Raw genomic sequence first — 24,466 nt, forward strand, 5'->3', positions numbered from 1 at the left:
GGTTACAAAAAAAATAAGAATCCTCGCTTTTAATCTGCTACAAGTTGTTTAACCATTTCAACCTAGCTTGCCTAGGAAGCTGTCCTCTCAAGTGTACTGCAAATCAGGGTGGAAGATAACCTACGGTCCTGTCCTGGAACATAGACACCTAATTTGCTGTCTAAATGATAGATGAAAATAGGCAGAGCTGACCTGTGTTTATTTTGCAAAACACTGTCAACGGTTTTACTTGCTAACTCAAATTAAGTCTGGGTCCATCTTTATGCAATGTAATGGATGCAAGTTTCTGGGGCAGCAAACTTTAAAGGAGGTCTAGGAGAAACTTATTCAAAACTGACCCTTTATTTCTTGCTAACAGACCTTGATATTTGTTCACTTGATGGAGCTGAGCTTCTTAGCCAAAACACTTGTTTCTTCAGTTGGTCTGTACATGGAGAAGATGGGCTTGAGGTTAATCCTCTAGGAAACAAAGCTAAATACATACTGTTAAAATTAAAATAAAAATAATTATATATATATATAAAAAAAAAGTTTTACCTTCAAAGTAATTTTTTCCTTGAGACTCTTTTCCTTTATTGACTTTTTTTTTTCCTACTAAAAATTCCCAACATATTTTGAAAGGCTTTCTGACAGAAACAAAAGCAACTATTGTTTCTACAGAAACGTTGATTTAGTTTGGCTTGGTTTGGTTTGTTTTGGTTTGGTTTTACTTGTTCACTTCACTTTACTTTTCTCAAAAAACATTTTTTAAGCAAAATATTCTACCATGTCTAGTGTTTGTATCTGTGATGGTATCTGGCTTTCAGAGACTATCTGGAAACCTTGTATGATCTCACTTATGTTATTTATTTACTTTAAAAGACAGTGACCAATATGATATGATATACTTCTTTAAATGAATTGCACAGACTGGAGCTGTTCTGTGCCTTGAAGGAGTTTTGATAATGAATATGACACACTGACTGACAAAAACTTGGGGAAAAAGGAAATTTAAGAGTAGTAGTAATGAACAGTGGAGTAATTTTGATTATACAGACTCCTTATCTGCACAACTGAATTGTCTCATTCTTCAAAGTCCAGTCATATGTAGGAATTCATCATTATGTGTTTCCCCCATGCAGAATCACTTATCATTGTCAGGTTACGTGAGAAATTCAGTTGAAATAGTGGAAGCTTCTTACTGAATGTTTCTGTCCAGGTGGATATCATCATGATCGTTAGTAAGTCAAACATCAGGCTTTCCTTTCCCATATGTTTTATGTTTTAAATCTATCTACATTTTCGCGTAATATTAGATAAATAGGCACTACTCTGCCTATTAATTTCAAGCTCCAGGGAAATCGATACAATCAGCTAACCCAAAAACTGATTTGTTATTGTAAACTTTATGATTCAGTGTTTGTTGTATGCCTCATGCTATGTGCCTCAGTTTCCAACTCTTCTCTTTTTACAATTTCAGCACTGAATTACATCCAATATGTAGCATATCTCAGGCTAAGCAAGACCTTGATGAGCAACCTGGCAATAAGATACATAGACGATCTGCAGCTGAAGATTATATTTCCAACTATGCCATTGGTTTTGACCCTTCAGAGAATGAATTTGACTATGGTTTATGCAATGAAGTAGTTAACGTCGCTTGCTCACCTAAACCTGATGCTTTCAATCCATGTGAAGATATCATGGGTTACAACATTCTGAGAGTCCTGATATGGTTTATCAGCATTTTAGCTATCACTGGGAACATTGTTGTTCTCATTATTTTAATAAGCAGTCAATACAAACTCACTGTACCTCGTTTTCTAATGTGCAATCTCGCATTCGCAGACCTCTGCATAGGTATCTATCTGTTGTTTATTGCATCTGTAGATATACAGACTAAAAGCCAGTATTACAACTATGCCATAGACTGGCAAACAGGGGCTGGATGCAATGCTGCAGGATTTTTTACAGTGTTTGCAAGTGAACTCTCAGTCTACACATTGACTGTGATAACTCTGGAAAGGTGGCATACTATCACCTATGCCATGCAACTGGACCGCAAGGTTCGATTTCGGCATGCTGTGATTATAATGATTTTTGGCTGGATGTTTGCTTTCACGGTGGCACTTCTTCCCATATTTGGTGTCAGCAGCTACATGAAGGTCAGCATATGTTTGCCCATGGACATTGAGACACCATTTTCTCAGGCTTATGTTATATTTCTTTTAGTGTTGAATGTACTCGCCTTTGTGATCATATGTGCCTGCTACATCTGCATCTACTTTACTGTAAGAAATCCTAACGTCATCTCTTCAAATAGTGACACCAAGATTGCCAAGCGCATGGCTATATTGATCTTCACAGACTTCCTCTGCATGGCGCCAATATCATTTTTTGCAATATCAGCCTCACTCAAGGTTCCTCTCATCACAGTGTCTAAATCCAAGATCCTCCTGGTTTTGTTTTACCCCATCAATTCCTGTGCCAACCCTTTCCTCTATGCCATTTTCACAAAGACTTTCCGCAGGGATTTCTTCATTCTGTTGAGCAAGTTTGGTTGCTGTGAAATGCAAGCCCAGATTTACAGAACAGACACTTCCTCATCTGCTCATAATTTCCACACAAGAAATGGTCATTATCCTCCCGCATCAAAAAACAGTGATGGGACTATTTATTCACTGGTTCCTCTAAATCACTTGAACTGAAATGCCTGCATGAATTTGAGGCAGTGTGATAATCACTTTCAACTGTGAATTTGAATAATGACTACAACATAACATGGAAACTTATTTTGATGGGAAAACATTTTTATTTCCTCTTTGCTTTTTTGTTCGATGAACAGTCTTCAGAGATGACACATGATCTTCATTAGTTCTTGAAGGACAAAGAACAAAACGGCAGTATATGTCAGAGTGTCCTTGTAGAATTGTCTCCAGAAATAAATGAGCTTATAAACGGGTATCTCATACTATACAGGCAGAGATTGCCTTCATTCTAGGAAGATGTTACCTGCTTACTGACAATCAAATAATGGTTATATGTAGTCAAAAGAAAAAAATATGTAGAATTATTTTTTTTGTCTGTGAAACATGTTATAGTAATGACTGATAATTATCTCTTTTCATTAATCATCATATCTCCTAAGGTTACAGGAGAAAGAAGTCCAGTCTTTACTGTTTTAAGCCCTCCTTCAGTACAAACTTACCAGGAATGAAAATATCTTCTGCTTCCATTTGTGTTTACCATAGCAGATGGGCTGATGCATCTCCAGCTAGGTTAACGTTAGCTGTCCCACACTGTGTGTACATATTTTAATCTGCAAAAAAATATCAAGTTGGGTAGGATTGTGTTGATCTAGACTGGTAGGCTCAAAGAAACAGATTTCACGTGAATTAATATCAAGGAGATTAGTTTGATTTGGGTTTTGTTTCCGAGACAAGAAAGAGAGGAACAAAAGCAGAAGAAATCCTTCATAACAAGGAGGATGCTTCCTCAAGTTGATTTCACAAAGTTATATTGAAATAGCTTTTCTGGGGTTGGACCCCTTGGTTATTTGGACCCCTTGGCTATGTGGGTTGTTCTAATATGATTCCTTGAGCTATGTCAGGGTCATTGTCTCCAGATGCATCCTTTTGGCTTATGAATATTTGAACAAAAGCTTTTATGATACCCTGAACGTACTCTTTCTCCTTCCCTTATAAATAATGGTTCATGTGCAGCTTATAAGATGAGGCTCCTGACTGAAAGATGTGAAAGGCATAAGCTGCATATGTTGAAACAAGAGGGGAAAAAAAAATCAAGATTTCCAGATTTTACAGATGTTTTGAATAACATCTGAATCTGAGTGCAATCTTTTTGCAAGGCTTAAAAATGAAATGGTTTACAGGTTAATCATTCCGAAATGCATTGAGTATTTAGAGTTGGGTTGTGTTTTCTCTTGGTGACTATGCATCTATGTGAAGATATGGAGACATAAAAAAGCAAAGAAATAATCAAAAAAAACATGAGGGCAGGAGTCTGAACTTCATTTCCACCTCACAGACAATTCACTTTTTTGCCCCATGATATTAAAAATCTTTGGAGTCTTCATGGGTTAATATGATGAGTTTTGAATATTTCCTGTTTATAACTCCTAACATTTCAGCAGCTGTTTTTCATGTTTCCATTCATAATTTCTCCTGTCATCAGCTTTGCATGTCAGCACCTGAACCTGATGTGAATAACTACAGGAGATGATTGAGTCCTAGCTGGGAAAGGAGGTATTAGCATAAAATTAGCATAAAACAGGGGAAAACAAAGATGGGGGGATGGGGGAGAGAGGGTTGGAATTTTAATTACTTGACGTGGGTAACACTTCCTCCAAGATCCAGGAGGAGGAAGAATGGAAGAGCTAAACCACAAAGACTGTCCATCTCTGGGAAGCCCTTCTGAGTACTCAGAGGAATCATTTCTTCACAAACACTTTATGTCATACACAGTGTAGTTGTATGCAGTCATTAAAACCCATCCTAATGTGTTTTAAGGGAATTGGTGAAGTCCCCATTCCTGTAGATATTTAAGAGATATGTGGACATAGCATTAGGGGGCATGGTTTAGTGATGTGACTCGGTAGATCTGGACTTGATGATCTTGAAGGTCTTTTCCAATTTAAATGATTCTATGGTTTGATGATGTTTCAAAATGCTAAGTAGTCTAGTTGCATTCAGAAAAAGCTCCTGAATCTATTCTTGGTCAAAAAATAGGGGTATTCTTTGGCAACTGCTAGACCATTTTTGTTGATAAATAGGACAAATTTATGCAGTGTGTCACATGTTTGCCTGGCCCTGACCATTTTCAAAGGCAGCAGAATGAGACCTCAAAAACCTTGAAAGGCAGTCATTCTGGATTTCCCTGTGACTGTTTCACACAACATTTAAACAATAAGCTCTTCTTTCCACGGGGCACAGTCCCTGGTGCTTGTGAACTTCACTCAACAAATAGCTTATTGTGATCAGTATTACTGCCCTCAGGATCAAGCACAACTTCCCCTGACTGAGCATAGAAGAATAAGGAGCTTTTTGTGTTCGGTCATGTAGTATTGGGTCAAAAGGCAAAGCCTAGAAGGAGGAGGGAAGGGAAGGGAAGGGAAGGGAAGGGAAGGGAAGGGAAGGGAAGGGAAGGGAAGGGAAGGGAAGGGAAGGGAAGGGAAGGGAAGGGAAGGGAAGGGAAGGGAAGGGAAGGGAAGGGAAGGGAAGGGAAGGGAAGGGAAGGGAAGGGAAGGGAAGGGAAGGGAAGGGAAGAAGGGAAGAAGGGAAGAAGGGAAGAAGGGAAGAAGGGAAGAAGGGAAGAAGGGAAGAAGGGAAGAAGGGAAGAAGGGAAGAAGGGAAGAAGGGAAGAAGGGAAGAAGGGAAGAAGGGAAGAAGGGAAGAAGGGAAGAAGGGAAGAAGGGAAGAAGGGAAGAAGGGAAGAAGGGAAGAAGGGAAGAAGGGAAGGGAAGAAGGGAAGGGAAGAAGGGAAGGGAAGGGAAGGGAAGGGAAGGGAAGGGAAGGGAAGGGAAGGGAAGGGAAGGGAAGGGAAGGGAAGGGAAGGGAAGGGAAGGGAAGGGAAGGGAAGGGAAGGGAAGGGAAGGGAAGGGAAGGGAAGGGAAGGGAAGGGAAGGGAAGGGAAGGGAAGGGAAGGGAAGGGAAGGGAAGGGAAGGGAAGGGAAGGGAAGGGAAGGGAGGGGAGGGGAGGGGAGGGGAGGGGAGGGGAGGGGAGGGGAGGGGAGGGGAGGGGAGGGGAGGGGAGGGGAGGGGAGGGGAGGGGAGGGGAGGGGAGGGGAGGGGAGGGGAGGGGAGGGGAGGGGAGGGGAGGGGAGGGGAGGGGAGGGGAGGGGAGGGGAGGGGAGGGGAGGGGAGGGGAGGGGAGGGGAGGGGAGGGGAGGGGAGGGGAGGGGAGGGGAGGGGAGGGCCTGTACCATTCCTTTTGTGGGACATTGGTCCTTTTATAGCTGTTTTCAAGGTAGTCATTTTTACACTGAAGAAAGAAAAAATAAGAAAAAATGCAAGATACGTTTTATTCATGCTTGTAATGTCAAAAAAGCCAGCTCATGTTTGGTGTGGATTTTCTCAGCACTGAACAATGTGTTTTATTTGTGTAATCTTTAAACTATTTTACATTTTCCTTTCTGAAATCTGTTTTAATAAAACCAAACAAAATGCCTTGAGAACAAGTCAGAGATATGCTGATGAAGTAAGCAATTAATGTTACTGCTTATCTGGAGTTCCATTTATGCTGTGCAGCCTCCACAACTGGGTCATTGTGACCTGCGAATGAAACTCCTGTGATGAAAGCCTCCACAATTTAAAAATAAAAAATAAAAATTAAAAAAAAAGTCTCGCAGAGAGCTAAGAAAATACAGAAATACAGAAAAATGTATGTTTGAAACTTCTAAAACAGGTAACTTTGCAACACTCATATGTCTTTGTTTTAACCAGTCCCTTCCATTAATTCACATTTCTTATGAAGTAAGGTACAAATCATTGACAGAGTTTGGTCCTTTTTAATATATATAAATGACTCTTCTTAGATGAGACACTCTTCTGTCCCTCTTTTTGACAGGCAGCATGTCTGATCTGAAGACTCAAAACAGGGATTCCAAGCCTCGGCTGTCATGAGGTGCACCATGGAAACTGAGTCTTTGCTAAGCTCTGTCTCACAGGAAAAGAAAATGTTTTTCTATCCAGGAGCCCGTTGCCAGCCTGCTCCAAAGACCATCTGACAGCTGACACTACTGTAATGACTTCTGGTTTTCCTCCCTACCATTTGACAGGTGCTGCACAAGCAAGGAAAGGTTTCAAGACAGTGCAGAACTCCAGGGTATGTCACAGCTTGAATCACTGTGCTGTGTAAGGAGACCAAAGGCCCACCATGACAGGCCTGGTGATCTCCCCCATTCCCATGAACCGACAGTGACACTGCAGACTCACGGAGATAAAGAGAACAAAGGAATGTAAAAGTGCTGAACAAACGCAAGGACAATGACTTGTTAAAGACAGCCCAGAACATAAGCTGAGCACCAGGAGCTCGTCATGAGCACCAGACTAACATTTAACTAGTTTGAAAGGGCTTAGCACAAGGCATAAGATCCAAGCAGGCACAGTTTGAGCTTGGTGAGAACATTCCAGGGAAAAACAACACCAGAGGACTGTTTCTTCTCTCACTGGATGTGGGTGAGAGCAATAATTCATGAATACGTGTTGTTTGGAGAAAAGGCCTTAAAGAATCAATTGATTCTTTATGATGACTTGTCTAGCTGTAAACTTTTTCTTTCTTTTCAACTTTTTTTTTCCTGCTGTTGTTTTTTTTCTTCCCATTTTTACTTGATTTACATTTCCTGTGAGTGATTGCTTGATTACTCCCCAAATCTGAAAGACATCCTAGACACCCCGCTACTGGTGCCTCACACCCTTACACGGCCCTTGTATTTCAGTTTCCACCAAGCCCCCAAAAATGCCCACTTAAAGAGATATGGCTTCCTCTCCTCTTATAGTGCCATCATCAGAGTGACATAAGAGATTGTGCTGGAAGTGAATTTTCTGCCTTTGGGGACACCATAAACTTTTTCTTGATCTGCCTGATAGAGGCATCGCTCCTTCAGGCATGTATTTTGAGGGGAACCAATACCTGACCTCCCAAAGCAGCACATTGCTGGTGTTGTGATGGGAAGTGAGAAATGGGGCCACTGGCATGATGGACTAAAGGTCACATCATGAACATTGCCACCACAGGTAAAGTTAATGGGAGCAGCTGGTCAAAAGCATCAATAAAAGCAAAAATCTAACTCAGTAGAGAAAATGAACCAGGAGCCATTTTCTTTACAGCATTGCTCTGGGGGTTGCACAGATACACCAAGCAGGGTTTGCTCATTAGAAGGCAGGTCTACGTTTGAGCTTGTTAGGAATGCAAGATGAGGCTTTGCATCCCATTTAGCAAGCCTTCAGATCATCTGACTGCATTTCTTTCCTGTAGATTCCTTCCTAATAATTCCACCGAGAACACAGACATATAATCTTACGTTTAATTTATGCAGCTTTGTTGTTAAGAAGAGTTAATAATGCAAAATGATTTATCCTTAAGGAATAATTTAACCATCCTTCCCCCTCCCTGAAAGAAAGAACAGAAAAGGAAGGTACATCCAGTTCAAATGGTCAGGTAACCACATACAAACCTCCTCACATGTTTGCATTCTTAATATTGGCATGTGTAATCTCCACTGTGAATTGCAAACATGAATTGCATGTAAACACTTTTCTTCAGAGGGAGTTTTTAGTCTAAGTACTTAGCTGCAGACACATATTTGAAAATCTGGGCCTTGTTGCTTTAAAATATTCATGCACAGGAACAGGATTTTACAGCTGTCATCTGGATAATTAAGCTCTTCATTAACAGTTGTTCTCAAACCAGTAGGTGACCTTTAATTTGGGATGAAAGTACTCAGGAATGGATTTCAAGCATTAAAAAACTGCAGAGTACTCCCTCTCACCTTGTCCATTGAAAATCTTTTGTAAAGCATTGGTTTTCCAAGAGAAATAGTGCTGGGTGAGACAAAAATATATTTCCAGGTCTAACAGAGCAAATGAGTGCTTCGCTTAACTTTGTTGTGACTGAAATACAGTGTTGTTTTTTTCTTCTGTCTCCTGCAGTCTTTGCCATGTGTCACCTGGATCTTTTTTACCCCAACCCAACCACCAGCAGCAAGATGTATCCACATCAAAAACGAACCAGAAAAATTAGCAAGACCACCATGAGAGCAGTGCATGTATGGGAACATACTGTATATATGAACAGGTAGAAGATTGCAGGGCAGTATGGCACGATATAGACTTTTCTGTTGAGTCATCGTAACATCCATTGCTAAAATTCTTCATTAAAGGGGCTATTTTGGCTGAATACCCTGATAGGTGAGCACTGCTGGCTAAGTAAGGAAAATGACAAATGGAACGGATGGACAGCATCCAGGAAAACAAGATGCAACAAAGCACTTAAGAGAAGTTTCAACCGTACGTCAGAAGTAGAATGATTTTCTTAATCTTAAGGCCGCATCCAGACACCAAATTATATTGGGACAAAATCTTCTATGTCCTGTGCCCTTCAGTCAGCAAAGAGAAGATACAGTCAGAGAGAGTCCTGAGGAGGCTTTCTAAGGCTTTTTCCCCTTTTTAATGTTGGCAAACTCTGAAGAAATGCAATTGAGGCGGGAGGGAGGTAGAGACAGGGAGAATTAAATTTCTCTCACTTAAAATAAAACTATACAAATAATTCTTATGGGGCAGTGAAAAGAATTGCACAGAGGAGGCTAATAAAAAAACAATGTTTAATTTTTCTAAGCTGGGTGTCCTGCAACCAATGGTCTGCACAAAGACTAATATTCATCCCTGCTCAGAGTACCAGCACAAGGACCATTTCCACAACAAATGACCTTTAAAGCAGGGCTGACATGATGTGTAAGTTTTGTGCTGGCCCTCTGCACTGCAGTGAATTGCACATCAAGCAGGTAATGCTTGCCTTTCGCCTATGAAAAATTGCCCACTTCCACCCCACCCCCAGCCACTTCTAATGCACATTTCTTTACATGTCTTTTTGACTAGCAGGCTCTGCATCATGAAATTACAGCAGAGTAACTTGCTGTTTTGAAAAATGCATGGGAAAATACAGCCCTAAAAGATGGGGCTTCTAGCTATTACCCAGGGTCTGGACGGTCTTTTTTGAGTTGAAAGGCCCAGCAAGGAGACAGCCAGGCTACAGGAACACCTGAGCTCCTATCTGCTCCAGTTGCATGGAAAATGAACAAGGGAAGAAAGCCAAGGAAAAGGGAAGGCGTCACGGGTCTCAGCCTGCAAGCAGCACCCTCTCCTCTGCAGACAGAGCCCATGGAAGCTGCTGTTCTCTTAACAGTCAAGCAGATGGGATGTTTGTTGCTTCTAGAAAATGTTTTTGTATCCTTACCTATAAAAAAAAAAACAGGTGAACGCCTCTGCTGAATTACAGCTGTATTTCCCCACACACACCCAGACACAGAAGTTGTTTCATCACCACTTGTACCACTGCTGAACCCCGCCTCATCATCTCCAGGCTTTATCTTCACCTTTTCCTTCACTTTTAATGAAAATGATCCTTTTCTAACCAGGTCCCTCCTACCATCAAAAAGTTTGTCTGGAACGAGCACCCTTGTCATGTGCAGAAACAGGCACTCTGTGGTGCCATCCCTTTTTCTTCCCAGAGTGCTAATGTCCAAATCAGCAGTCACAGCTGTGCCTGCAAACTAACTCAGGCCTCTCCTTCACTCCTCAGAGGTCACCAGAGCTGCACGTCCTGACAAACTTACACATGTATATGCAACTCATGCTTTCCCTGGGCAGCATGTTAGACACTGTAAAACGAGATCAAGCCCTCAGTGCTTTTGCAAAATTGCTTTTGATCATAGGCCGTGTGAGAGTATCTTGCAGAAAAAAAATGCATGGGAAATAATTGAGCATATATTGTCCCACCTACTGTGCAGGCATAAAGCAAAATAGGTGGTAGGGGCTGCTTAGAAGAGAGCAGACAATATGCTGGATAGTCCCTGCTCTTCCCCCATTTCACAGAGCATCCTTCATCCTACTGCAAAATTTCCCAGGAGGTTTGATGCAAATGTGTATGATAAGCAAGGGATCAAGACCTGAGCTGGGGAAATAAACATGTTTGGCAGCTTGTGCTTTGCTACTGCATTCTTCATGCTACTTTTTAAGAAACAGGACACAGCAATAAGATGGTGCTTGAACAGCATTAGCTGCTCGTGGTGAGTGATCCACAGGAATGAGTTGAGCTGGTTGAGTGCTTTCCTGTTTATGCCATTTCCCACTCTTTTACATCTCTTTGAACCAATGCTTTCACATCTCCCTCTTGTCTCAGCACTTGTTCCTGCCTGTAATGGACACCAGTTTTACGGAGTTACAACTAATATCTGAAACAGAAAAATATTGCAATCAAGAAAACTCTCTTTAAAAACTAACAATATACTATTCCTTTGATTTTTTTGTCTTTTTTCCTTCACAACATTCTTTGTCATCCTGAAAGGTACTGTGAAATGGATGCTGACAGTTCTCATTTATTTGAGAGGACTTTTCATCAAAGGAAATGTTAGTGTTCTCTTCTTTCCCTCTACACATATATTTGTCTCCTCTCTTCCCCTGCACACACAAAACTCTCTGGTTTTCTCTCCCATTCCATTTTCTAGTCTGTGCCTACAAGCAGAGACAGAGAGCACGGTTCTTGGACAGGAATTACCTTTACTCCTCAAGCACATGAACAACTTGTGCAGAGGTTTGGAAGCCTGAGCTTGGCCAGTGTTTCCTAGGGTAAGCAAGAAGCTGGTGGTTTAGATGATTTGTCTGAGAAAATTAGAAGACATAGAAGCAGGAGCCTTGAACTGAAAGTATTCACGTCCTGACTTGGGATAGACTTTTACAACCAAAGAACATACCCTTCAGAAAAGCTGGGTTTAGATAGATTGAGATTGTCTGCTGTGAAGGAGAAAGGTAGTGAGTGATGCTGGCAATTATGAGAACTGATCATCACATTATTTACATGACACTGGCTGGCATTTACCAGTTAATAAGAGCAATAGCAGAGTAGAGAAGCTGTGCTGTGTTTAAAGCCCTGCCAAGAAAAAAAAAAAAAAAGCACTGCTGGGCAGCCTCCAGCCACAAAGCCAGGCTGGCTGGGGAGGTGCATACCCACCAAAATGCCCCACACTTCTCAAGGAACCGGAGTGGTGCTGGGGCAGGAGGTTGGGGTGAGCTTGTGCACACACCTGCCCCCCATTCAGCACCGGTGTTTTGTGACCATCTGCTATTTTTGTATTTGTAAGCCTTCCTCACAGTTTCCTGCCCGTTCCCTTAATGAGATTAACTCAGAGTTGCATAAAAAATCCAATCTCAATCCATCCATATTAATAATTCAGAAGCTTCCCTTTCCTCCTCAAGTCACAAGCAGCTGTCCTGGATTCCTACAGCACCCAGTGCTCAGAATATGAATGTGGTGGCATTAGATACTCCTGTTTCTCAGTAGCAGTTCCTGTCATATCTTGCAGCATTATTTATAACCTGATTACTATGCTTTCTAGACTCAGCCCATGCATCTTCCAGGAATGGACTTCAGGCTGTCTTCTCAGAGTGGCTCCAAAGGCAGCAATGAACACAGCTTTCTTTCTCACACCTGCAGCCTGACAAGTTTTTTTCTGGACAGCTCAGTTAACCCTTTCCTTTGCTGTGAATGAGGCTGAAGAAATTGTTATCCTCCTTCCTCCAGACTCATTATCTTAGGGCAATTAGACCAAAATGACTCCACCCTTAGCTTTTTCTGGTTTATCTGGTATAAGGATGTGAGATTTTAGTGTAATGTAATAAAAACATGTGCATAGTACTAGAAAACAGGACTTCCTTGATGCTTTCAGTGTAGAAAATGATAGCTTTTGCATTACAGCATATGCCCTACATGTTCATTCAAGCTTCTCTTCACCTCTGAGTCATTTTGGGCAAACAGCATAAAGTTTTCTACAGAGGCATTAGGTCCTGACACTTTAATGATTGTTGTGAAGTAAAACCCAGTCAGCAGCTGCTCAGGTCAAAGATCCTTTTTGACCTCTGACTTCTTTGTATTTCTTGGAAAGCAAGGTTCTATGAATGGTCAGGAAGATTTATTTTTAATAACCAGTTCAATTAGAAAAATACAGTTAATTTTCAAAATAAAAAAAAAAAAAAAAAAAAAAAAAACTTACATCAGGAAAATATGCTTATTGTGCCATAGCATTTCCAAACTTGCAAAGCTGGAAAGTTGGTAGGTATGACATTAAAAAAAAAAAAAAAAAATCCCTTTCTATAGCATCCCATCTCCCTCCCAGGCTGGTGTGCAGAATGTTGCTGTGCTCCTCTGGGAGTATGGTGCCTGTGGACACGACTTCAGACGTATGCACTGACTAGAATCGCTCGCTTAGAGCTGTGCTTCCCTAAAATCTTTGATCAGGTTCAGGCCATCACATCTCACAGGAATTTATTGTGAGGTGCTTTCATGGCAATCGCTTTATAATAGCAAAATAATAAAAATACTAATAAATTCTGGGCTTGTTTTTTTAGCAATAAAATAAGCTTTCATGTTGGAGGCTCAGAGGAGGACATGAAAACCAGGCCTGCGCAGCAGGAGCTGACTGAAGTATCCGAATGCCTGAAAACTTTTGAAGGGTCTAGAAATCAGATGCTTTACCAAAGGGAATTCAGCAAATCTTGTAACCAGGAAAACTGGAGGTGGTGGAAAGGAGTGCCCTCCTTCATCCACGGGCAATGTCTGAAACACCCCAAAGCAAGCACAGGCTTCAAGGGAAAACAGCTCTCTCTCCTGCTGCAGAAGAGCCAAGGAATCAATTTCTCCTGGATCAGCCCCCACGCAGCGGTCAAAGCAGTCTTTGGCACGGCTCTGTCTTTGGCTGCTCCCCCAACCCAAGGTCAGTACTGTGGTCAGTCCTCCTCCCTGAAGTTGCTGTGCCTGAAAAATGAATGACTCCAAGAGTGGCATGGCAGAGCACTCCCACACACAGCTGCAGAGTGTTATTTAACTGCATAGATGTTATTGAAGTACAGATGGTAATGCCTGTTTTCCTCCAGGATTATAAAAGGCAGCATTACATCATGCCTATACTGAGAAACACTCCTTCCTTAAGGACAACAGCAGAAAGCTTATCTCAGAAAAGCATGATAAAAATGCAAGGGTGCTGGCAGGTAGGGACAGGCAAGGCTGAATCCTTCCACTCCTACACCTCATGACCTTGCCTGTATTGCTCATCTGCTCCCTGTCCAAGGAACATAACTCACAGGGGAGAGGATGAGGCATGCAAGGGAAGGTTTGCAGTGCCTCCACTTCTGCTGTCCATGTTGCAATCATAAGTTTTATGATAGAAAGTACCAGAAGAAGTATTAAAAAGAGTGTGGTATGATGGCGATGTTGTAACTCACCTATGTAAAAATGTTAAGGTACCAAATGTCTCCTGTGGGCCTGGGAAGAGCCCAGGACCACCCCAGGACTTATTCAACTTCAACATGGGAGGGTCAGAGGGGACATAAGGTGGTGCCCACATAGCTGGCCCTGACCTATGGCCAGCCCTGCTAGGCCCTTGGAGGGAGGCACGGACCTCAGCCCAGAAAGGTGAAACATAACTTGTTTCATCCACAAGTGAATTCACTTCACTCTTGATGTCAACAGCATCTGCAAAGTGCACAGAAAAACAAGAGCTGCAATCAGGCTGAGTCAGCTCACCATGACCAGTGTTGTAGTTTCTCCTGTGATATGTAAAAGATCCCCAGATTTCATTTCTGCCATCTGTGCTCTTGATGATGACAGGAGTTAGGATATATTTAATACCAGGTGAAAAGTTTGAGACGCTGCTGCACACATGGGTGAACCCTTATAGAAGTTTGACAGAAAAGATTTGCTTGCAGCAAAAAGGCAGACATTCATCTTGATATATTTTCTGTCACCTACTGCTGCAAATATGTCATTTTGTTGCTCTTTCTTCTTCTTCTCAAATAAGCATTTCACCTAGGAAAAAAAAAATCAGAAAAATAAATTTATTTCTATTTCTATAATAGATGCACTTTCACTTCAGGATTTTTCGCTCTGTGCATGGGTAAAGGTATACTTTCAGTGTTTTTTTGTATATTTTTTCCATTTATGGGACGACAGATATTAATTATATCAATAAAAATACAATTTGCTCTGCTGTACTGGAGGAACAACTTCTGTAAAAGGGCAACTTCTCTGAGGTTCTCATTATCTTCTATAAAATGTTCCACAGTTTAATGTCCTCCTCAGGATGAAGAGCATCCTCAGAGTTGCCTTGGGAAGACAAGGAAATACATATTTGAATACATACATGAATACAGGTAGTTTAAAAGTGGTGGTGCTCACTGAAGGTTTACTCTTCATTTATTTAATGATATCAGATACTGTGTGGTGATTATATGGAGAAATTAGTAATAAATCTTCTTTAATAAGAAAATAAGATTATATTTTGAAAAACTAATAATCAAGGGCATAACATTCCTAAACTACTAGCTATAGCACTGTTACCTAGTATAATATCAAGAATTTAGGTGTTATATGTTGGCCTAGCCCATTCAATTTTGTTTATAAATGATAATCGCATTAAGAGATAATTTATTTGAGAGAGAGATGTCTGAAAATTAAAACAGCAGCAGCAAAATCTCCACAAAATAAAACCTTCAAACATATTCCTGGAGCTATTATTGAAAAGGTTGTCATATTTGTGTGAAATCACAGGGAGGGAGTGTATGCAAGCATTCTGTTCAGCATGAATGCCAAACACCCACCACAGTGCTAGATTAAATTTAATAATAATATGTTCCAAAAGGGAGATACACTGCAAAGCAGATTGAACAAGCCTTTAGTGTGTTTTGACACCCAGAAGGGAAAGGTACCAATGTAATGCTTTTTTTCCACCAAACATACCAGATCCACAACAATTAACAAGAAGACTGCAAGAAAAAAAATACCACCAGTTTGCCAACAATAGCAAAATATGACTACAGAAGGGAAAAGTCAGTCTCTGAGGAAGAACAAGCTCCATATGGACTTGTTGCTCCCAAAAGGGCTGGAGATACCATTTACAGAAAGAACAGACTGTAAGCAGGGGCTTTATCCTGGAAAACACTCGTTTCTTCTTAGAAGCGGTGTTATTAAGCATGCATGATTGTTGAGGAATGAGCTTGTTTTTTTCTGTGCAATAATGTAACGCAAAATGAAATTACTGTAGTGTCCTATCTTTCCCCCAGTAGATCAGAGACTCATTCCAATGGGTGTGCTTGAATTTCATGAAATAATGAGCAAGGGAACCTGCAACATAAAGTGTATTTTCATATGCTCTTAGTGTGTGTGCTTTTTTTTTTTTTTCTTTAATATTTCCTTCCTCTCTCATTGATTTTCTAAGAGCAATGAAGATTTAAAAATAAAGGGCATCCTACCTCACATCCTCCATCTTTAAACATTTCAAGATATATGTGATTTATCAGCTGAACATATGGTGAATAACACTAGCAACATGGTCAGAGCATGGGATTAATCTAAACCCCACAAAGGAACAAAACTACACAACTCCTTGTTTAAATCATTGTGTAGATACAGATAAAAAAATACAGTTGCCCATTGGGTATGGACATTACGCTTTTCAGGTTGCTAGAGGACTATATTCTTCTCAAGGCTAGCTCAAGGCTCCCCAGTTGTTTTGCTGCTTCAAGGATGAGGACAAAAGAACTAACACTGAAACATTGCAGTGACAGCCATCCAGATCCCACCAGCACTGTCCTCCCTGAATAAACCAAGCCCAACTGATTTAGAAAAATCTCTTCTTTATCATCACCTTGGTTGGAGGTATAGAGGAAAAATCAGACTTTTTTTTTTAATTGTCACACATCACATTATTGCTTTTTTGTTCTAGAATGTGAAGTGACTGGGCTGTCTTTATTGGAACAAGTGTTCCAACGGCCTCACATCTTGTATTAATTAATTGTCCCTCTCCAATTAATTACATCTCCATTCCTACAGGCAAGCCGAGGAACTGAGGTTTACAGACCTGAGCAGTGTTTTACATTTAGCTCATTGGGAATCAAATAACCATGAGGAAATAGAGAATCTGATACATAACAAAAATCTAGCTGAGATTATTTCTTGTAACTCCTGCATGTAAGCCCAGACAAATGAAGGCCCAGAATACTTGCCATGTGACTTTCATTAATGATCTTGAAACAAATCAATGAGTTTCTGACACCAGAAGTTTGTGTTGCTCTGGAGGCAGTTAAATTACTCCATTTGCAAATTGTGATGAAGATTTGCAGTGTCTAATAGATATCAAAGAAAACCCTGCCAGAACCAGTCAAAAAAACAGCAGCCAGGTGAGTTTCATATGACTTTTGAGTTTGATGGGAAATATTTCTCACTGCTGAGTAGAAAGGGGTTACTAAATTGAATTATTTCAAGCCACAATCATAACAATAAGTAATACTAATGAAAGAAAATGCAGGTATATGTCTTTGATTCACAACAGAGAGAAACAACAACAAACAAACATAATTTGGAACTATTGTCAAAATGCGCTAAAAGAGCTCATTAATGCTGTTAACTGAGCCTAACTCGGTGTAAAGAGGAATGATTTAAATGTGTGAATATATTCAACACATCTTCATATGAGAGCCAGTTGTCCATGCTGAGCGCTTAGTGCCCTGTAAGGACAAATACTCACCTGAGCAGCAAACACTTCTTTCCAGAGGATACCCATCCTGTGGTCTCAAGAGATGTTCTACCATATTAGAGAGGCAAAAGCAGACATTAATGATACATTATTGCACCAAGAACTGTTGTTCTAGGATTCAAATCTGAACTACAGTGATGTAGTGTAACCATAGGAGGCTTGCGATGAATACAGAGTTTAAATGATGATTTTTCTTTTAAAAGTGATCTCATTCGTAGTTCATTTTTCTAATTCTTGTTATTTTATTGGATAGTTTGGGAAATAATGGATTTTTTTTTTCATCTCTGTTCCATGATTGGTCTGAAAACCTACAAGAAATTGGCTTCAGGTAAGATCAGAATACTGTGGAATTTACCTGGAATATGACAATGAAAAAGTTATAATATGGATGCTCATTTTCTTCCTTCTTATCCATAATAAGAATCCTGAAGGACTGGGCTTTTTCCACCTTCCTGTGAAGCATGAGATCTTGTCCACAGGAGGCATGATAGCGTGCTCTCGATGCTATCACAATCCAGGTGTCCAGCTAGTGTGTTTCCCTGGCAGGATCAGGGACAAAGTCATCATCTGGCTAGAAACTGAAATTTTTCCTCCAAATTAGTTTGAGATGATCATTGTTTACTGGCTGACTGCTTTTAGTTCTTTTGTTGTCCATCTTTTTCTGTTGCTGGTGTGGCCTACTTTCTGAATATCTGGGACTTTTTCCTTAAAAACTTAAACCTTAAACTTAAACCTTACTTTTTCAAGAGCTGTGATGCTGGAAATGCCTTCAGCTGTCCCATGGCACAGCATATTGGGGGGTTTGGTCTTACACTACATTTCTTCAGTTAGTTTTGTAGTTGGTGAAGAAAGGAATGATACATGCAACAAATGTTCAGTGGTTCTTTAAAAATAAAATGCATAGAATATGTTTGTTTGTGAATGTGAGGGGTGGGTCATGGCGACACAGCTGGTTCCTTCCACCTTCCCACATGGCAGCATTTATATACTACATGCTATTTGGGGCTAAGCAAGCAATAAATGTAAGAGATGAAGTAGATGTTGTGACAATGACCCACAGTCTTGACCTTGCCTCTATGTCTGTGATGAGCTGAATTGAAACCCAAGATCCAAACAGTACCAAAGCCTAGCCAAAACCAGAGTCTGACAACTGATTTGTAAAGAAGTGCCTTTTTAAAAAATTCTAGTTATACTATTTCTTTGTCATTCACCACTGCATGATACATTCCTCATGAAAATATGAAGACAAAGCTGACGAGGAGTGCTGACTACAACTAATACTGTGGAGCTATGATGCTTGTGCAAAAGGAGCCTACTTTTCTTCAAATTTCTCCCAAGATCTGCCAATGGTGGTTAACGTCAAAGGGTCACCAAGGGCTGCGTGCTCGTGCATTATTCAAGATATGCACTTTTTTATGAGAAATTTTACATGGAGAAAGCAGGCACTGGTGAAATGTACTATGTAAATAACGTGGAGAAGTCTTCAGTATGTACACAGTAATAATATTAGGCAATAAAATTCCTGCCAAAATTGATTGATATGCCTTAATAATGCTTTGCCACTTTCCTAAGGGAAGAAGAACAAAATGGAACTGAGACTTGCCTGTGTTGGAGATGATATTTTGTAAGTACCTATTTCTTTTCAGTCACTTTCTAGGAAAGGTTTTTGCACTGATAGTGTAATCGTCTCCTAAAGAACCCTCCTAGTGTGCTTCTCTTTATGAACTGACATTAGCTGTTATTAAAATACATATTTATTTACATGGAATTGAAAGCATACTTATTACATTTAGCTTCTACAAGTATATGGTAATAGTAAATGTATTGGGTCACTGCACTCTTTGTAGCATGTTATCTCCTTTTAGATTCTTCTTGCAAGTATAGGAATAGATTAGAGCAAAATATATTTTAACACATAGAAAAGTACAAAGTGCTTCAAAATAAAGTCATTCATTTCCATCTGCTTTTTTTTGTTGTTTTTTTTTTTAGAAGGAGTTTTGCCTAAGGGTTTGATTTCATAAAAGCTAGACAGGAGTCCTGCAGTTTATGCCATCCAGAAGCTTTTATTGTAGGGATGGAGATTGTAAAGGTGGTTTGAGATTTTCAAGCTGAGCACTTGTGTTCATAAGAAAGAACAATTTGCTGATAAGTTAGAACTGAAAAGGATCATTAAAATTCTGGAGTCTGGAGGAGGTAAAATAAAAATAATTAAAAAATAATAATATGAATCTGCCAGTGTAAACAGCAGTACAATAAGCTGCTTTGTGAGAAAAACCCAGTCCTTCAGACAGCCTCAAACACCCTTTTAACTCTAGCAAAAATCCACTAGTTTGCCAGCTGAGCTTACTCACCTCCTCAGCCTGAAGTTACTGCTAATTTAAACCAGTGAAACTTTCCTGACTTCTAGTATTTTAAGACCAGAGACACAATTCCAACAGTGATATGTGCATGGCACCAGCCAAACAATTCATATTTGCTAAAGTGTTAAAATAGTACTGAAAAGCAATCTTGTATGCAATCTTGTACTCTTTTTGGATAACAATTTTTCCATTCACAGTTGAGTTCTGTAATTTAGCAGATTAATTGGCATACAAACCACCTAGTATGGGCCCACCATGACATTTGCAGACAGCTAATCTTTTCATCAAGATGGCAGATTTCAATTGTTTTGCAGAAATCAAAATGTGATATTGACATCATTAAACCGAGCAAACTGATGTTTCATAAACCCAAAGCAACAATTCTGTTATTATTTTTAATTCATTACTTATTGATTCTCTTTTATTTTTACATGATTTTTCCCTCCAGAGTGCTGCAAAATTAATTGGTCTATAATTTGCTGAGTCATTCAATTCACCTTTTTAAATTGTGTCACAATATTAGCTCTGGCATTCCTCAGCCCTCATGCTGTGAGACTTGCTAGAAATCAGTGCAAGCAGGTCATAAATACCCTCAGGCAATCCTTTCCATGCTCCTGGATACAGGCACTAGATTTCTGAGATTTAAAAATGCTTAATTTCAGTAGCTGTTGTTTAACATCCTCTCTAATTAAGAATAGAACAGAAAGCGTATGTTACCATGCTGAGACACAAAATCATCATTCTGCTTCTTTGTGACCATAGAACAAACCTTTTTTTTTTTTCTTGCTATATAAACAATACCTTTATTAGACTAACAGAAAGCATTGATCATAAAGACAGCAAGTCGAATAAAAGACTATCATTCCCAGCAAAGTTTGACTTACCTAAATCTTTACACCATCACAGCTCCAAACAATACCATTAGGAGGAAAAAAAAAGAAAAAAGAAAAAAAAACTCAGTGTCAGGACTAATTTTATCATGCTTGTCTACGACTTTTCATGCACCAAGGCTAAGGTCTCATCTGTTTCTCATACATTTAAGGAATCCCTTAAAAACAAAGAGATTTAGACTGTTCAGTACTTTCTTTAGCCTCTTTTATCTATTTTCTGAATTTTCTGTAGGATTTAAGAGCCTCACATTCCCATTTCCTATATGGTAACGTGTATGAATGTGTAAACATATCTGTTTTCTCATATAATTGCTGCTCTCACTTCTAATCTGCAGCAGGCTGTAACCTGTTTTTCCCTGATTGTTGAATTTCAGGGGCTTGAAATTTAATAAATCTTTCTTCAAGAGTTTTCTATTATCAGTTGTAGACTGATGTTTCAATTTTTCTCATTATCAGTTTGTCTTTTGAGAATTATCCCTTTTTAGAGAAGAGAAAAAGCAAGTGAGAGAAATTGCTGGATATATCTGTCTTCCAGTTACAATCAGTAAATGCAGCTGGGTTTGATCTCTCATGTTTCATCAATACTGTTTGCTTTCTTGCACAGCAATCAAGTTCCCTTACACAACAAAGTAAGGCCTAATATGAGTGTTACCTAATAATATTTAATAGCGATTTTTCTTTCATTCTTGGAAAGCTACATAACATTTTTAGAAACTCACATGAAAGCAGTTTTAACAACTGCTTATTCCCTCTGCTTATCTCACTCAAATTATGAAGAGATGCTCCTGGTGACCTGCAAAGGTCTTTCTCCCTCACTCTTTCTCCTCCATTCAACCACTGCCTCTTAGCCCTTCCGTATGGAGGCCTGTTACCATCAACATGCAGGAGCTCTTCCACTTGAGAAATAGATGACTCCAGGGTACAGACAGCATCTTGAATGCAGAGAGCTTCTCCCAGGCTACCACAAGAACTGAAAGCCTGCTGCCCAATTTATTTTTCCTGTAGAGGCTATGGCCAGTGATTTGGGCACTCCAGCTATCTTGGTCTTGCTACTAGCTCTCAATAATACTAATAGTATCCAGTTCCTTTTCATGAAGGGGAATGTGTAATTACTCTTGTTTATGACCCAAGGTTCTTGTGTTGGTAAAAAGGTTCCTAAAGGACTGCTTTTCTTTAAACCCCTCACTGCTTTGGTTCTTTGCATCACTGTAACCTTGAGCTTAAGTAATACAACTTGAGCAAATGTACTGTGTTAGTGTCCCTTAATTCAGTCTCGTTTTTATGCTGGTTTAAAATCCTTGGAGTCACTTTAAGCAGGTAACTCCCCAGAAGTTAGACAGCTGTCTTAGACCCAAGGCAATTCACACGCCTTCCAGCCCTCCCTTGTCATGCCCTGTGGTGTGCTGTCACCTGCAGCTCTGCAATGCCGATTTACTGCAGGTATAAAACACCCCCTCTCTCACTTAGAAGTACTGGTGTCAAGAATCATGTCCAAAGCCTTTTTAAGATGTACTTCCTCCTTTATCTAAATCCTATTATTTTTAAGCCCAGGGGTCCCCTCCTCCTTCCAAGTACCTTCACCATGGAAAGCTCTCCTGTATGTCCATACAACATAGTGATGTGTACCTATTGCACCAAAATTATTAACCATGCTGGTTTTGCTGACCACTGTTTGTGTAATTCACTGCTGCAGCACATATAAAGTGCTTCCAGTTCCATGTATAACATAATTTCCCTAGGATATAAAGCTTTATGACCACCTGCTGCTCCACTAACAGAGGTTATGGGCAGCCCATCTTATTGTGATGCCAACTTGCAGCATCAACAGAGAGGTCTGGAAGACTAAACATCCACCCTGTTATACAGGAACCCTGATTGATAGCTCCACCCTCCCCCAAGCACCATTTCCCTGGTGTTGGTTGCTGTTATAAATAAGCTGCATGCTAGCTGTTTTGCTTTCACTGACTGGTGTTCCTCAGGCAGTTCTGTACAGCCTTGGGATGAGCTGCACAGATTAGCTCTGGGTGTGCAGCCCTCGGGGATGTGTTGTTGTCAACCATTCTCTTTTTTTTTTTTTTTTTTTTCCCTGCAAGGGAGAGGAAATCTGACAAGTGCAGCTAGGCCTGATAACAAAGCTTTGGTAGGAGATCAAGTGAGAGAGGTGCCAGTTACTGTGTTGTGTCTCCCCCTGTTCCCTTGGCACCTAGCAGTCTATTTAAATCCTTTCTCATGTCCATAGACAAAGTCTGGGACACGTCATATTGCAGAAAAACAGCCTTCTCATCCCCACGTGGTAAAATATGAGCAAGTCACTGCAAAGCATTATCTGGGCTGAGCCTGCCTCCCTAACTGGGGGGAATGGCATCCTGCATGTTTTTGCACAAAAATCTAGAGAAAGTATTTGCATACTAAGGCAGCAGTAGGATACATCCTCCCATGGCTTGCAAGTAAACAAACATTATCTTCAGTGGGATCTGCAGATCATCACTTCAGTGTGGAGTCAGTACAGTACTGTGGTCCCAGACAAATATAATCATTAGGTACATAATTAAAGAGCATTGATAGAGAAGTAGAGAGCTTAGATTTTCTCTGCACATGATACTCACCCACCTGTGATGGAAATACTGTTATGTCTGTTGCTCAAAAAAGAATAAAAAAGAATAAAAAAGAAAAAAATATCCTGAGAATGATTTGAGGATATGACAACACAGTTAAGAACAACTAATTCAAGGAGCTCAAGCTATTTATCACATCAGGTCACCAGGGTTACTTGGTTAGGTCCCAGGGAAAAATATTTTGAGTAGTATTTTACTGCTAGATGTCAGACTGAATACATCAAAGATCAGATGGCTAGAACCTAAAGCTAGGAAAAGCTAGAGACTGGAAATCCGTTACAACTTTTAAAAAATATTTGCACTTAATCACAGGTAAATTGGATTCTCCATGACAAGAAGATGTTGCAACATAAGGGTAGGATTTTATTTGGTTTCACTAATAATTCAAATGAGAATTAGCTCAGGGCAGTCCTGTGACCTTGATGGCAGCTTTCAGGTTTTGGCCTGTTGTATTCCTTCTCCTCACCTACACCCTGCCCTCCTGCCATCAACAGCAAAGGGACCTCAGCAGGTCCCACCACAGGAGGCCTCAGAGCACACAAAAAAGGGACCCACAGCACCTGCTTCTCCAGGCACTGCTGGCAGGTCAGCCCCTCAAGAGCATCACATACAAGTCCATTCACCCCTTCATCCCCTTTTATTTGGTGTCCTTCAATATATAGTACTCAGCCATGTGTGAAGTTACATGCCCCCCTCAATGGAGTTCAGCTCCATCCACACAAACCCAGTGCTGGCATATATTTTTCTTGAAATGATACATTTTGTCACTCAGCATCCTAGTCTGTAGCAACAATCTCAAGCTTATGCTTTCCGTAAGAAAACGAGGCAATGTAAGGAAACAGACAAACAGCCTTTTAAATCCCACACAACTATTGCTAGGGCAATCCCATGCTTCAGAAACACTCTGCCATTCACCTCAGAAGCACAGAAGCTCCTCTTTAAGGACTTGTTCACACACAAGCATACTGGGGTATGTCAATGCCAATCTGCTGCAGGCAGGAGGCAATGCACGTTATTCAAAGCACAATCAGCCCCCAAGAAGATGCTAAGATGGCTCCAGGGTCCAACTCTTCAAGATTTAGCTGGTGTGACAGAGGACGCTGCCTTTCCCACCTGTCTGCCCTCTTTGCTTATTCCTGTCACCAAAGCAAGAGCTCAAGAAACAGGAAGAGTCTAATTCACAGTGCCACAGCTCATTGACTCAAGAGTTAAAGCAAACAACAATTGATTTTGCAAGCAATTAATAAGTCAGTGATAAGCACAGCACTGCAGAGAGGCTGAGGGCAGGCCAAGCTATGACCCTGC

General features: G+C 40.4%; 1 protein-coding gene and 1 long non-coding RNA gene across 7 annotated transcripts in view; one reads left to right on the forward strand and one right to left on the reverse strand.

Moving 5' to 3' along the window:
• Window positions 1-2,953, forward strand: part of FSHR (follicle stimulating hormone receptor) — a 156,433-nt gene extending 153,480 nt beyond the window's left edge. For all 5 annotated transcript variants that reach the window (XM_021267214.4, XM_021267213.4, XM_021267215.4 and 2 more), the window contains one exon: window positions 1,460-2,953. In XM_021267214.4, the coding sequence (XP_021122889.4) occupies window positions 1,460-2,687 (1,228 nt within the window). In that variant the 3' untranslated portion in view covers window positions 2,688-2,953. The remainder of the gene's footprint in view (window positions 1-1,459) is intronic.
• Window positions 2,954-12,770: 9,817 nt separating this feature from the next.
• The window catches only part of LOC106014736 (uncharacterized), an 81,229-nt gene continuing 69,533 nt past the window's right edge, over window positions 12,771-24,466 (reverse strand). For both annotated transcript variants that reach the window (XR_011808047.1, XR_011808045.1), the window contains one exon: window positions 12,771-14,571. This is a non-coding gene — a long non-coding RNA (uncharacterized lncRNA). The remainder of the gene's footprint in view (window positions 14,572-24,466) is intronic.

Source organism: Anas platyrhynchos, chromosome 3 (assembly GCF_047663525.1).
Source record: "Anas platyrhynchos isolate ZD024472 breed Pekin duck chromosome 3, IASCAAS_PekinDuck_T2T, whole genome shotgun sequence".
Classification (NCBI taxonomy): Eukaryota; Metazoa; Chordata; class Aves; order Anseriformes; family Anatidae; genus Anas; species Anas platyrhynchos.